Below are 12,525 nucleotides of genomic sequence, written 5' to 3' on the forward strand. Positions count from 1 at the left end.
AATTCAACTCATACAGAATTCTCAGAATCTAGGACTTTCAAAAAAACCAAGATCTGTTCAGAATAGAACACCTTCAATGGGTGCCAGAAAATATGAACCCCAATGGTGGAATAAGCTCAGACCCAGAGACTTGATCTTAACCAAAGGCCAAGAACTTATGTCTTCTTGAAGCCTCTCACACATGTTCTCACAGTGAACAGTTTCATGAGTAAATTGCTTTGGAAACAACAACAAAAGAAATGAGAAGAAGACGCTGTCTCCAAATGTAGGCAGCTCAAAGGCACTGGGGTTGGGCTTTAGATTATGGATCTGGGTCACAGAGGACAAACTCAGCCCTTACTAATCCAGACCTAAAATCACAGCTATTCAGGAGCCTGAGGCAGGAGAATCGCCAGTTCAAGATTATCCTAGGAAATTGAATGTTGAAGCCCTTGGGCCCTGATCAATACTCTCATCAAAGGTTTGGTGTCGTGGTTGTTTGCTGTTATTTTATACTGGCTAACTCTCCTGTAAATGGGAAGTCTGTAGAACAAAGACGAATCAGCGTAGAGAGTGGGCACCTAGGGATGTGGGTGAGGCTGGAGTAACACTCCCAAGACTTGATCCTGTGGACGGCAAGCGAGCTGGTCATCTCTAAGAGTTGCCAACTTTCAAGGAGAAGGAGGGAGTCAGAAAAACAGAAATGATGCAAAGGGTCAGGTCCAGTGGTCCATGCCAGTAATCACCGTGGTTCTGGAAGTTGAGGCAGGAGAATCATGAGTTCAAGTCCTGTGCGGGCTACAAAGTGAGTTCGAGACCAGACCAACTAACTTGCTGAGACTTGTCTCAAAATAAAACCTGAAACATAGGCTGCACTACGGTCAGTAGTGGAGCACTTGGCTAATGCGTGGCTGGGCCTAGAATCCCCAGCATAGGGGAAGGGGAGGGGAAGGGAATGGATCACAGCTTTGCCTTGCCTATGGCAACCTCATACCTGGGATCCACTGAGGCAGCATTAGGGCCACGTGTGCTCATCCTAACGTTCAGAGTAGAAGCCCGGTGTTTGTGGTTCACCGTGATCTTTACCCCTAAGGCAGAGGTCAGTTGAGAGCACGGCTCATGTTCCAGCTTGGGCCTTTGACTTGAGTCTCCACTCTGTTGCTTGAGATCAGAACCCTGTGGCAGGGGAGGACCCATGAGTATTCCATGGTTAAGGGTTCAGGTGTTCCCTTCCAGGCACCTGGGCCCCAGAGAGGGCTGTTAAGATCTTCGTCCCCTCAATTCCCATTGGGCACTGAGGGAGACACAACACACCGTGTGGTTTGTATCCTTGCAAACATTCTTGAAGATAGCCCAAAGATAAGACTGTGTAGCTCTCTGGAGAGGGAGGGGACCCCCTTCCCAGAGTACAGGGCTGGTCAGACAACCTTTCACCCATAGTGGAAGTGAGAACAATGAGTTTGTGACTCACGGTAGGGAGAGAATGACACAGCACACATGCAGGGCCCCATGGGAAGCCACTCAGGCTGCTGTGAATGGGGGTCAGGCTCTGTAGTGTCAAGGGGTGATGGCCAAGGTTTCTGTTGACAGCCTGGATTATGTCTGTAGGATGTTCTGGGTGTGAGCAGTGGGCTAGAGACCCAACCAGCTACTTCTGGATGAGCAGGGACAGGTGACTGGTCTTTTGAAGGGAAGTGCCTGTGAGGAGGCAGGGGCACTTGTGTCTGAGCTGTTCAAAACTCCCAAACCCAACTGGGATTCATGGAATCCTTCAACACTGAGCATTGATTTTAGGACTTATGTCATGCGGGCGGCCCTTCCTATGCAAGACCTGGAACCATGAGTCGATAAACCCTGCCAGCTGGAAACTGCTTTACCTGCTGTTTGGTTGCAGCCACATGGCAAGTCATCAACACCCTGGCCTGAACCCACAGTACTCAGGGTCCTGAATAGCAAGGTGTCGAGTGGGAGACAAAGGTGTCAAAGGGAGATGAGAAATAAAGAGGACAAGAGATAAAGGAGACAAAAGCAGTAACTGGGACCTCTTGAGTTGATGACTTAAGCCAAGCATGTTTGTTAAGAAACACAGCAGCAGCCTGTATATTATTTGCAGCGGTGAGGGGCGGGGGGATGGTTAAGACCAGCAGAGAGCTAATTCAAATAATGCTGGCAAAGACAACGCAAGATACCCCAGACACAGCTGCGTTAGGACTGATAATCACAACCCAGGGAGATAAGCTAACATCTTGAGTTCTCCGAGGCACTGGCTCCAGCCATAGACTGATCTTCCCAAGTCCACTCCTGGACAAGGACACAGAACTTAAGTTCCCTTTGTCCGCCTGAGAAAGTCATGGGTCAGTCTGGCTTTCCACAATGCACAAACCAAATAAGAAACTTTACGGACTCAATTAAGCTGCATATTGAAAGCAGGTGCCATCACTGAGCCAGCCCAGCCTGAGGGTTGGGAGATGGGCTGGGTTGGGCAACGTGGAGACACTTCTGCTTGGATTCCCTGTGAAATACCTTGGAGGACAGATTTGCAAAGAGCAACTTCTTGTGCACATCAAAAAACAACACTCTGTTTTGAGGGATGTTTTCACGGAGTGTCCAGCCTTTTACATGGTTCCATAGCTTCTGGTTTTCATTGTTTCAGGAGAAAGTCGGTCGTTATTTATGTGATGGTTTTCCTGGCCAGTTTTAGGATTTTCTTAATTATCATTTTCCAGCAATGTGATGGATGTTTTTTCTTTGAATTTATCTTCCTTAAAATTATTTGAGTTCCTGGTATTTGTGTATTTATACCTCTCTAATGGTAGTTGGGTACATGTCCTTGCTTTGTTGTGTGTATAGTAGACTTTGATGTTCTGTCTTGCACAGTGTCATGGTTTGAGTCTGAAATGTCTCCCACAGGCTCAAGCAGTTGGACACTTAATGGACATCTGGCTTTGGAGGCTGTAGAACATATAGCAATGCCATCTTCTATTTTAGCCTGAGCCCTCTGATCCCTGGTCTGGGAGTCACCTGAAGAATTCTGTCACACACTCTTACGCCCATGGAGCCACTCCATCACATTTATCTTCTCTGCTATCGTGAACTGAAAACCTTCCTCAAACTGTGAGTCAAAATTAACATTTACTCCCTGGAGTTGCTTCTGTCAATATGTTATCTCTCCAAAGGGGAGATTAACTCCTGTGAGACTTAATATGGAGGTAAGCGTTGTGATTAAACTTGACCTCGTGGGTCACAGCCTTGGCCACTTCTCTGAGAACAGCATTGTAGGCAACGTTAGACAAATGCTAGAATGCCGCGAGCAGAAACAAAAGGGACATTCGGACAGGAGTTCAGAATCCCTGTCAGAAGATAGATAGAAATGGTAACAGCCAAGACATGCTCGTGAGGGTTCAGATGAGAAGAAACCTTACTGGAATTGAGCTAGAGTTCGTTCGTTTCTATTCTGCTGAAGAATTGGGACACATTCTGCCCCTGTCCTAATCAATCAAGTGAATCTGAGTTCAAAAGCATGGACTAATTTTCTTTGATGGAAGAAATCTCAAGACAAGATAATAATCAGGTTATAGTGTGCCTGTTCCTGAATGCTTTTACCCAAATTTATGGCAAGAGTCCAGAGCAGAAAACAAAGCAAAAGGGTAAGAACAATGTGAAGTTTGGCAAAGGAAGGAATGCAATAATATTTAAAGTTTTGCACATGACAAGGCTGGAGAAACCATCTTGTCAAGGAGTTTAGTGCCGTTCCAAAAATCCCTCCCACTCGGCCCTGAAACAAGAGAAGGGGACTGACAGGCAGGATTCCACCCTCCAAATATTGCCGGATGTGAAATTACAAACCCACCTGAAAGACTTGCTTTAGGAGACGAGTCCCTACAAAGGGAGTAGCTGACAGGAGAGTCCCCGGCCCTGCTGTTCAGACAGAGCCATGCTAGCAAACAGTTCCCAGGTTTAACTGTACAGGCACGTGGGGCTCATGATAGCAGTGGTCCCAGAGATCATGGCTCCGTATTATTCTGGCAGCAGACCAATGCCTTGGTCATATTATAAAGCACAGCATGTAAGAGTCATGGGGCCATGGAGGCTTGCTCTAAGTTTCCAAGGGAAAAGCCCATGAGGCCAGGCAGGTGTCTCTGAAGAGAGGCCCCAAGGAGCTAATAAGGGGCTGGTGACAGGGAAATGTAAGTCGCAGTGGAGAACCTCAAAGTTGGAGATGTTAGTGACATGGGCTGTCTGCCAAGGAGCACTGTTGGCCAAGAGACAACATATGTGTGCTTTAAGTAGTAGAGCCATTAGATGGGGCTGCCCAGTCCTATTAGCACCCCAGTGATGATGCCAGGTACCTCGGCGCCAGGCGTAAAGATGTTACGCATACTCATTTTAGGGTTTTCTTTTGTCCAATTTTTCTTCACTATATCCCTTTCCCCATTTTAGAGTGGAAGTATTGAGTCTCTGGCACTGTATATTGGAAATATGTGAATTTTTAAAAATTTTTCAGAGGCTCATAACCAAGGACCTTGAGTCTCGGTAGACACTTTGAATTTTTAGACAGTGTTAGGACTCTTCTCTGGCGACATTTTGGAGTTGGACTGAATGCATTTTGCATTATGTGGTAGCCTTAGGCCTATGGGAGGCCAGAGGTGAAATATAGAGCTTGGGTTTGAAATGTTCCTCACAGGTTCATGTGTGGGGGTGCAGGGCACAGAGCCTTTGGATTTTGCAGCCTAGCTGGCAGAGGTGGTTTCTAGGGGCAGGCCTTGAAAGGTAAACTGTTTCTGGCTCTGTCCTGAGCTCTCTGGTCACCGTATGAGGAGCTCTGCCCACCTTCCTGCCACTGTGGGACCTTGCAATGAGGGCTTGAAATGCCTCTGAGACTGGGAGCCAAATAAACTTCCTTCTTTTCAGCTGCTTCTGTGGGACATGTTTTCACAGCCATGAGATAAATAACAGCACACACATCATATAGTTACTGTGTTGTATCTGTGTTTCTTTATAATGCTCAGGAAAGTGTTGAATTTTGCTCAGTGAGGCTACATATTGGTCGAACTCTGTCCCCTGACCTCTGTGATCTCAGAATGTGACTATATGCCTGTTCCGACTGTTCCTTTGGGCCCCACCAACTAGTCCTATGGACCACAGTTTTTGAGGCTGGCAGGAAACAAGGTGAGGCAGGGTGTGCCCTGCATCAGGATTGCAAACTAGGTACCCTGGAGGTGCCTCCCACAGTCCTGTGAGATGTTCCCTGCCCCCTCCCCCAAAGGCTCTTGGATGGAATGTTATTTTCCCAATAGCCTTACTCCAAATATTTTTTTTTAAAACCAGATGTTTGTATGATAGCCACAAACTTTATCCAGGGTAACCCACGGCTAATCCCTTCCTGGGTGTGACCTGAGGGTGTTCAGCTCCAGCTGCACACGTGGCCCATTCCCCCACGTCAGTAGCCTGGCAAGACCCTGCTTCCTGCCACAGGCCAGAGACAGCTGTGCTTATGGGGCCCAGCCTGACCCAACCTGAAAGCCTTGTGTGGCTCCAGGCCTCCACGTGGCGCTGTCAGCTCTTCTGCACAAAGGATCCAGAGGGCTGGGGCCACTGGTGGGGGGTGGTTATCAGGGCCCATTGAGCAAACAGACAGGAGCTAATAAAACACCAGCCAGTGGCAACTGGGCATTCTGCAGACTTCTCAGGAACAGTGGAGTAGACATGAGACCTCGAGGTATCCTTCTCCTGGCAGTGGTCCTTGTCTTGGGGCTGTGTGCTCTGGTGGAGGGCCAGAAACCTTGTAAGTAGAAGTTTGTGGGTGACCCCACGGGCAGGAGGTGAATCCTCATGAGTCCGCATGAGTGGTGGGCTGGGGTTCATCCATCACCTGTACTAGGTGGGGCTTTCCCATATGTTCGCTCAAAGGACACAGGCAGGGTGGCAGCATGCAAGGAGCTAAATAGCACCCTACAGTCTGGGTGCTGCTGTGGGAAGTGCACCCAGTGACCCTTATTCAGAAGGGCCATGTCAACCCTTGTCAGCCTGGTTAGAAAGACAGGAGGACCTGCTGCCCTGGGCCATCTTGGTCACATTCAACCTTGATCTTTGCCCAGGTCCACAAGGTCATCATTTTTATAGAAGGTTTGTGTGGCCTTTCTTTCTTTCTTTCTTTCTTTCTTTCTTTCTTTCTTTCTTTCTTTCTTTCTTTCTTTCTTTCTTTCTTTCTTTCTTTCCTTCCTTCCCTTCTTCTTCTTCTTCTTCTTCTTCTTCTTCTTCTTCTTCTTCTTCTTCTTCTTCTTCTTCTTCTTCTTCTTCTTCTTCTTCTAACAAATGAAGCTGTTTCAGCAAAAGTCTGTGGTTTCCTCAGGAGGATGTCAGACAACTCTACCATGGGAAAATAAAACCCCATGTCATTCCTTTGGACATTAGATTTTGGAAAGTCCCTGAGGTCCCAGAGCAGGCTGGGGCAAGCATATATCACACCAGGTAGGACTAACCATGAATGGATCTGTCCACAGCTCCCTGCCGGTGCTCCAGGATGACACCAGAGAACAGAAAGAACTGTGGCTTCCCGGGCATCACCAGCGACGAGTGCTTTAATAATGGTTGTTGCTTTGACTCCAGCGTCGGTGGGGTCCCCTGGTGTTTCCACCCACTTCCAAACCAAGGTAAACTTTGGTGATCCGGGGTCCTCTTGCCAGATGTCAGCTTAGCACTGGGTCCTGGGCAAAGTCTAGAGCAAGTATTTGGAAGTCAGGCTGTTTGTCTAGACTAGCCCAGGCTTACTGAAAGGAAGCCGTAGCATCTCTTCTGTACCTCTCCCCCTCCCCCACCCCACGCCCTGCCCTGCATCTACACTTGCCTGTGAGCAGACCCAAGTGCCCCCACCCTGCCAGATTTAAATCCATAATTCTAAGGAAACTTCTGAAGGGAAATGGAGGCCTCAGCTGAGATGGCATTACCATCCCTGCAAACAGACTTCGGACATTAAGAAGGGCGTTGAGGCTTCTGGCAGCTTTTTCTGGAAGGTGTTTCAAGCCAAGACAAACTGAATACAGTGTGCACGAGGCTAGCAGTGTGTGTGCCCACCACAGGCATGGCCCTTGCCCTTGGGACACACTCACGGTGGGGAATTTCCTCCCCAGTGTTCAGTGCACTTTAAAGGAAAACCAGGTAGGTGGGTGCAAGGTCCCTTTCGGGATCAGTGTCCTCAAGCCTCCTTCTGGGCTTGGTTCAGTGGGCTGCTCACAATTCACAGAGCTGAACACTGAGTCCAGAAAGGGTGACATGGTTCTTCCCGAGGTTCCGGTTCTGCAGATGTTCCCACCTGTGATGACCTCCCGACCTTAGCGTCCTCCTGTGGGAAGGACAGCCAGTCCCTAGCTATTACTGTCCTGAGATACCAACCCATGGAGCTTCTCGGGACACACCGAGGCTGCAAATCCAATGTCTCGGGGAAGCTGGGACTGGTGGCCCTCAGCGAGCGATCAGCCTGACAGAGCCTTGCATGTCGTTCTCTCCCGTGAGCAGCAGAGGAGCAGTGTGTCATGGAAGTGTCAGCCCGCAAGAATTGTGGGTTCCCGGGTATCAGCCCTGAGGAGTGTGCCTCTCGACAGTGCTGCTTCTCCGACCTGGTCTTCGAGGTGCCCTGGTGTTTCTACCCACAGTCTGTGCAAGGTAAATGGTTGAGGAAGGAGCCCACTCGGGGTCTGGCATAAGCAGCTCCCACCCACTCCCACCACTTATGTGTGTGTGTTCACAGGGTGTGGAGGCCAGAGTTAGCCCCTCTCCGTGATAGCTTTTGAGGCGGGGTCTCTCTTTAGAGTTCGCTGAGGCGAGTCTGGCTGGGCAGTGAGCTCCAAGCACTATCATCTCCACCCCGCCCACTCCCAATGCAAGGGTTATAGACATGCCCCACCACACTGGCCTGTTTTTGTGGGTTCTGGGGGCCCGAACTCAGACACTCAGGCACGTGAGGCCACGTTTCACTAACCGAGCCATCCGCCAGTGGTTGGTTGTGTGGCCACACACGCTGGTCAGCAGGTCCTCCTGAGAAATCGCTCGTGGTTTGGGGAAGAACAGGTCCTCAGAGAATGCTGAGGCTTGGGTGTCATCCTTGTCCCACTCTGTCCTCCCTCAGAACCTGTCGGTTCGGAGTCGCAGGCACTCGGGGCCCCTTGACATGCTTATCCCTCCCCCCCCCCCCTTTCCACCTCTAGACTGTCATTACTGAGAGCTGAGAGGTACTGCTGCCCAGCCGCTGCTTCCCTGGGAGCTGCAAGCCAGAAGAAGAAAGTCTCAATCAGACTCCATCGATTTCTGGGTTTTCTTAATCCATCCTGACCCTGTGCCTAGCCGTGGCTAGGTACAGCATTTTTCCCAATAAAGAAAACCTTTTAAACCCGGCGAATTATATTTGGGTTTCATCGAGGCAGATGTGTGATGGCAGTGTGTATGTGCGTGTGCAAGTATGTGCGGGAGTGTGTGTGTGTGTGCTTGGGTGGGAATACGCGGTGTGGACATGGGCATGCATACACACCATCCATGCATGTGCTTATGTGTGTGCACAAGTGTGCATGCTTGTGAATACGTTGCTGTGTGCATGTGCATGTGTGAGTGGAAGTGTGTGAAGGTGTGCACAGGCACACGTGTCAGAGGTATCGTTTTAACACCCTTTCATGCCCTCTGGGAGCAGCAAGCCACTGGACACTCCTAGGGCACTCCGTGCGGACGTGAGAATCCACCGCGCTATGGTTCTCCACACTCGGGTCTCTTTACAGAGCTCAGTGGACTCTGACGTCAGACCCTATAGGAGTAACACGTGATCTCTAATTAGTTCCCCAAACCCTTCACTTTTACCAAATGCTCAGCAAGCTGCTCACTTTTGGCATGGGTCACTGTCCACTGACTGCCTCCTCTTCCTGATGCGTGTTACGTATTTTTCTTCTGGCCAACAAACCTCTCCGCTGACACAAATCAGACCGAATTAAAAGACGCCCATGTTTAATGAATGACAGTACTGCCGGGTGGCCCGGGGAAAACATGGAGAGGGGAAGAAAGAGAAGGGGAGACCACGGTAACCCAGAGACCACGTGTTCATTCTCTCGGGGGGCAGTTTAAACAGCCTGTGGGAGTGAGCTTGACCTTCCCTGGGGAGGGGTCACCATCTGGCAGGCTTTCTCGGAGGAGGAGTTTGGACTGAGCAACTCCCTGTGGAGAGAGTTTATGCCAGGGAGCTGAGGTGAAGCCCCTCAACCAAACATTTTAGACTCCTTGGAAAAAGGGGTGCCGGCGCAAGTCTGGCTACTTTCTGTGGGACAACATGGAAGAGGGGAGCATTCGGAGTTGGTGGGCTCCTGCTCAGCGAGAGGTGTGGCTGGAGCGGCATCCGGTTTACTGTCATCCTGGAGACCTCAGGCAGCTGTTTCTTGAGGGAGATGAGAAGGCAGGTGGCTAGCAGAAAAAAAGTATTGATATTATTGGCCCTATGAATGGAGCTAGTCATGGGAAGAGTCATTAACTGCCAGAAAGAATGGGGCAGAGAAGTGCCCTGGTGGTACAGGTGAGGCACGGGTGTATAATTGGGACACAAGAGCAGATAAAACCAGATTTTAGTTGGTAGGTGTCCTTGAGCCAGGAGAGTTGGTACCGGTGAAGTCCCAGGAGCTGGTGCAGGCGCTGGCAGTGTCTGGAGAGCGCTTTATGAGTTGATCTTGACCCAGACGGCAGGGAGGGCCCAGGGCATGGAGGTGCTCCCTGAACTGTGTTTCTTGGCCTGAGAACATGGTTGCTGAAGCAGTGTTTCAATGAGGCAGCTGGGGGCAGGGAGGCTTCATCAGGGACCGTTTCTTCACTGCAATCTAAGGCATTGGTTCTCAACCTGTGGGTCATGATCCAATTGCCAACCTCCCGAGTGCTGGGATTAAAGGCGTGCGCCACCACTGCCCGGCAATTGAAAATAATTTTATGGTTGTCGGTCACCACAATAGGAGGAACTGTGTTAAAGGGTCACAGCGTTAGGAAGGTTGAGAACCACTGGTCTAGGGGCTGTTGGTGCTGTCCAGCTAGGGCCCAGAAGGATGGCCTGAGGCTGGCTTTCTGGTAAAATTTTCATCTCTTCTTTCCCCAGCCCAAGCTGACTGGTTAGCATTGCCCAGTGGCCTACTTTTGCTGCATGGGGGAAATCCCGAGTTCCAGGACTAAGGCCTGAACCACTGGTTTGCCCCACTCCAACTCCTCATCCTTTTGGGGAAAGTCTTTGGTGAAATGATTGCACCATTTTTGGAGCCGGCATACTCAGTCGCGTGACTGTAAGCACCGTGTGAGAGTTTGCTTTTCTGTAGCTGTGAGAACACTGGGCAGAAACAACTTAGGAAGAAAGAGTTTTTATTTGGTTCATGCATCCCTATCATGGTCCATCGTGAAAAGAAGCCAGGGTAGGAACTCAAAGCAGGAACCTGGAGGTAGGAACTGATGCGGAGGTGCTGGCTTGCTTCTCCTGCTTTCTTATACACCCCGGACCATCTGCCCAGGTGTCAATCATCAATCAAGAAAATGCCCCCACAGCCTTGCCCACAGGCCAATCTGGTCGTGACATTTTATAAAATGAGGTTCTTCTCCCAAAATGACTCTGGCCTGTGTCAAGTTGACAAAACACAGCACAGCTGTCTTCTTAGTTCTGGACAGTGCTTGTCAGTCACAGGCTTGGAGCCTGCTCAGTCTCTCAAAACGCTTGCTTGCCCTACACCACTATGACTTAGCTGATCGTGTGGCCCCTTGCAGTGTTCAGGTTGTGCCACCCTCTGCCTGTCCCAGAGGGCCACCAAGAGGTTCCTCCTGGCTCTGGAGCAAAAGTGACTCTTGAACCAAAACAAAAAACAAAAAAACAAAAACCAAAAACAAAAACAAAAAAAAGGCCTCTCTTTTCCTTTAACCCCGCCCCCTCAAATGTTCTTGATCCTTCAGTGGCATCTGCCTTCTCTGCCTGTCCTTCTGTGTCACCTGCCTTCAGAGGTCTCCTCTGTGTCTGAGATGGCATGGAGTATCTCTGAGAAGCAGCAAAGAAGGCGGGGCCTGGTGGGAGGGTCTCACAGCCGTCGCTCTGATAAAAAGCAAATGAATAAGGGGTTTGAGATCCTCAGTTCCCCTGCCCTGGCTCTGTGGGTCTGGATTTGCCCATGTGATTCTTCTCCCTAGTCACAGCCCCGCTTTGCCCTTCAATACTGTCGGTTGTCACCCTTCCTGGCCCCTCCCACTTCCCCAGACCACACCCCCCCCAGGTTTTCCCCAAAGAGTCATGGCCAGTTACCCCCATATTTATTTATTTATTGTTCAGCACTCAGTAATTGTTTGATATTCATGTAGCACAATTAAAAAAAAAAAAATGAGCTGAAGGGCCGGTCATTCCTGCCTGGTCTGTCCCACCTGGCAGCCACGGTTCTTTGGTGCCCTCTGCTGGCCAATTCAGGGAGCAGCCTGCCTCCAACCCAGTGCCTTTTTACTAGGGGAACTCAGAAGTTACACCGTGCAGTTTTATCTAAAATCAAATGTTTTGATATGTGAGTCATGCGCATTTAAGTAAGCACCAGTGGTGGGGTGGGGTGGCACATGTCTTTAATCCCCACCACTCGAAACGCAGAGGCAGGCAGATCTCCGAGTTGGAGACCAAGCCTGGTCTACAGAGCAAGTTCCAGGACAGCGAAGGCTATGGAGAGAAACCTTGTCTCAAAAACAAAACTAATAAAAATTAAGTAAATTCAGCAAGTTCGACAAATGCACACAATTGTGTAAATATTATTTTAGTCAAGCGTAGACTGTCATTTTGCCCTCCCCCGGCTCCCACCCCGAATATCTTGATGACCTTTGTCTACTGCCTACCCCTCCAAGAACCAAATAATCAACTTGCTTTCTCCCTGGCTCCACCTCTTTCAGAGCTTCCAGTCAGTGTATCCTGCTGTGTGATTGCTCTTTCTCACAGAGCCCCCCCACTTCCCCCCACACACACACTCCGCCTAGCATACCTGTAAGGGAGCTTTGCACTTCACTACGGCTGAGTAGCATTCCGCGGTGTAGTGTTTGGATGGGCTTTCCAGTTGTTCCCTCGTTAGAAAGGAAGCTGCCAGGAGCCCCTGGTCGAATCTTTGGACTTACTTTGGTAATTGATCTCTAGGATAAACACCCATCATTTCTTGGGGTATGTTGTACTTTAACAGTCAGGACAGGTGAGGTTGCACCATTTCTCCTGCCCCTCACCAGTGGGTGAGGGGACCGGATGCTCTCTGTGTTCACCCAGTCCTCGGTGTTATCAGTACATGTGACAGGACAGCCCCCTTTTATCTTAATACACTTTTCTCAATTAGCAAATGGTGTTGAGCATCTCATGGACTTATTTTTTGTTTGTTTGTTTGTTTTTAGTGCGTTTGTGTTTAGCAGTAGTCTGGTAGTCTAGATAGTTCATTTTTACTTTCTTAACATTAAAAACTTTATTTTTATTTGGTCATGCATATACCAGGGCAGGGATGTGGAGTTCAGGGGGGCACACTTAGGGGAGTTGGGTCTTGC

At 49.6% G+C, this 12,525-nt stretch overlaps 1 protein-coding gene across 1 annotated transcript; it reads left to right on the forward strand.

Moving 5' to 3' along the window:
* The first annotated feature begins 5,685 nt into the window (after positions 1–5,685).
* Positions 5,686–11,160, forward strand: Tff2 (trefoil factor 2). The gene is made up of 4 exons (XM_038317590.2): positions 5,686–5,764; positions 6,483–6,632; positions 7,495–7,641; positions 10,976–11,160. Exons 1-4 carry the CDS (start codon positions 5,686–5,688, stop codon positions 11,158–11,160), a joined length of 561 nt encoding a protein of 186 aa, XP_038173518.2.
* The last annotated feature ends 1,365 nt before the right edge of the window (positions 11,161–12,525 follow it).

The sequence above is a fragment of the Arvicola amphibius genome, unplaced genomic scaffold (assembly GCF_903992535.2).
Source record: "Arvicola amphibius unplaced genomic scaffold, mArvAmp1.2, whole genome shotgun sequence".
Lineage (NCBI taxonomy): Eukaryota > Metazoa > Chordata > Mammalia > Rodentia > Cricetidae > Arvicola > Arvicola amphibius.

Excerpts from the sequence above, each read along its gene's own strand:
- Tff2 (XM_038317590.2), top strand. The coding sequence starts at position 5,686 with ATGAGACCTCGAGGTATCCTTCTCCTGGCAGTGGTCCTTGTCTTGGGG. Across the intron at positions 5,765-6,482 it reads GGTGGAGGGCCAGAAACCTT|CTCCCTGCCGGTGCTCCAGG; the intron begins GTAAGTAGAAGT and ends ATCTGTCCACAG. Across the intron at positions 6,633-7,494 it reads CCACCCACTTCCAAACCAAG|CAGAGGAGCAGTGTGTCATG; the intron begins GTAAACTTTGGT and ends TCCCGTGAGCAG.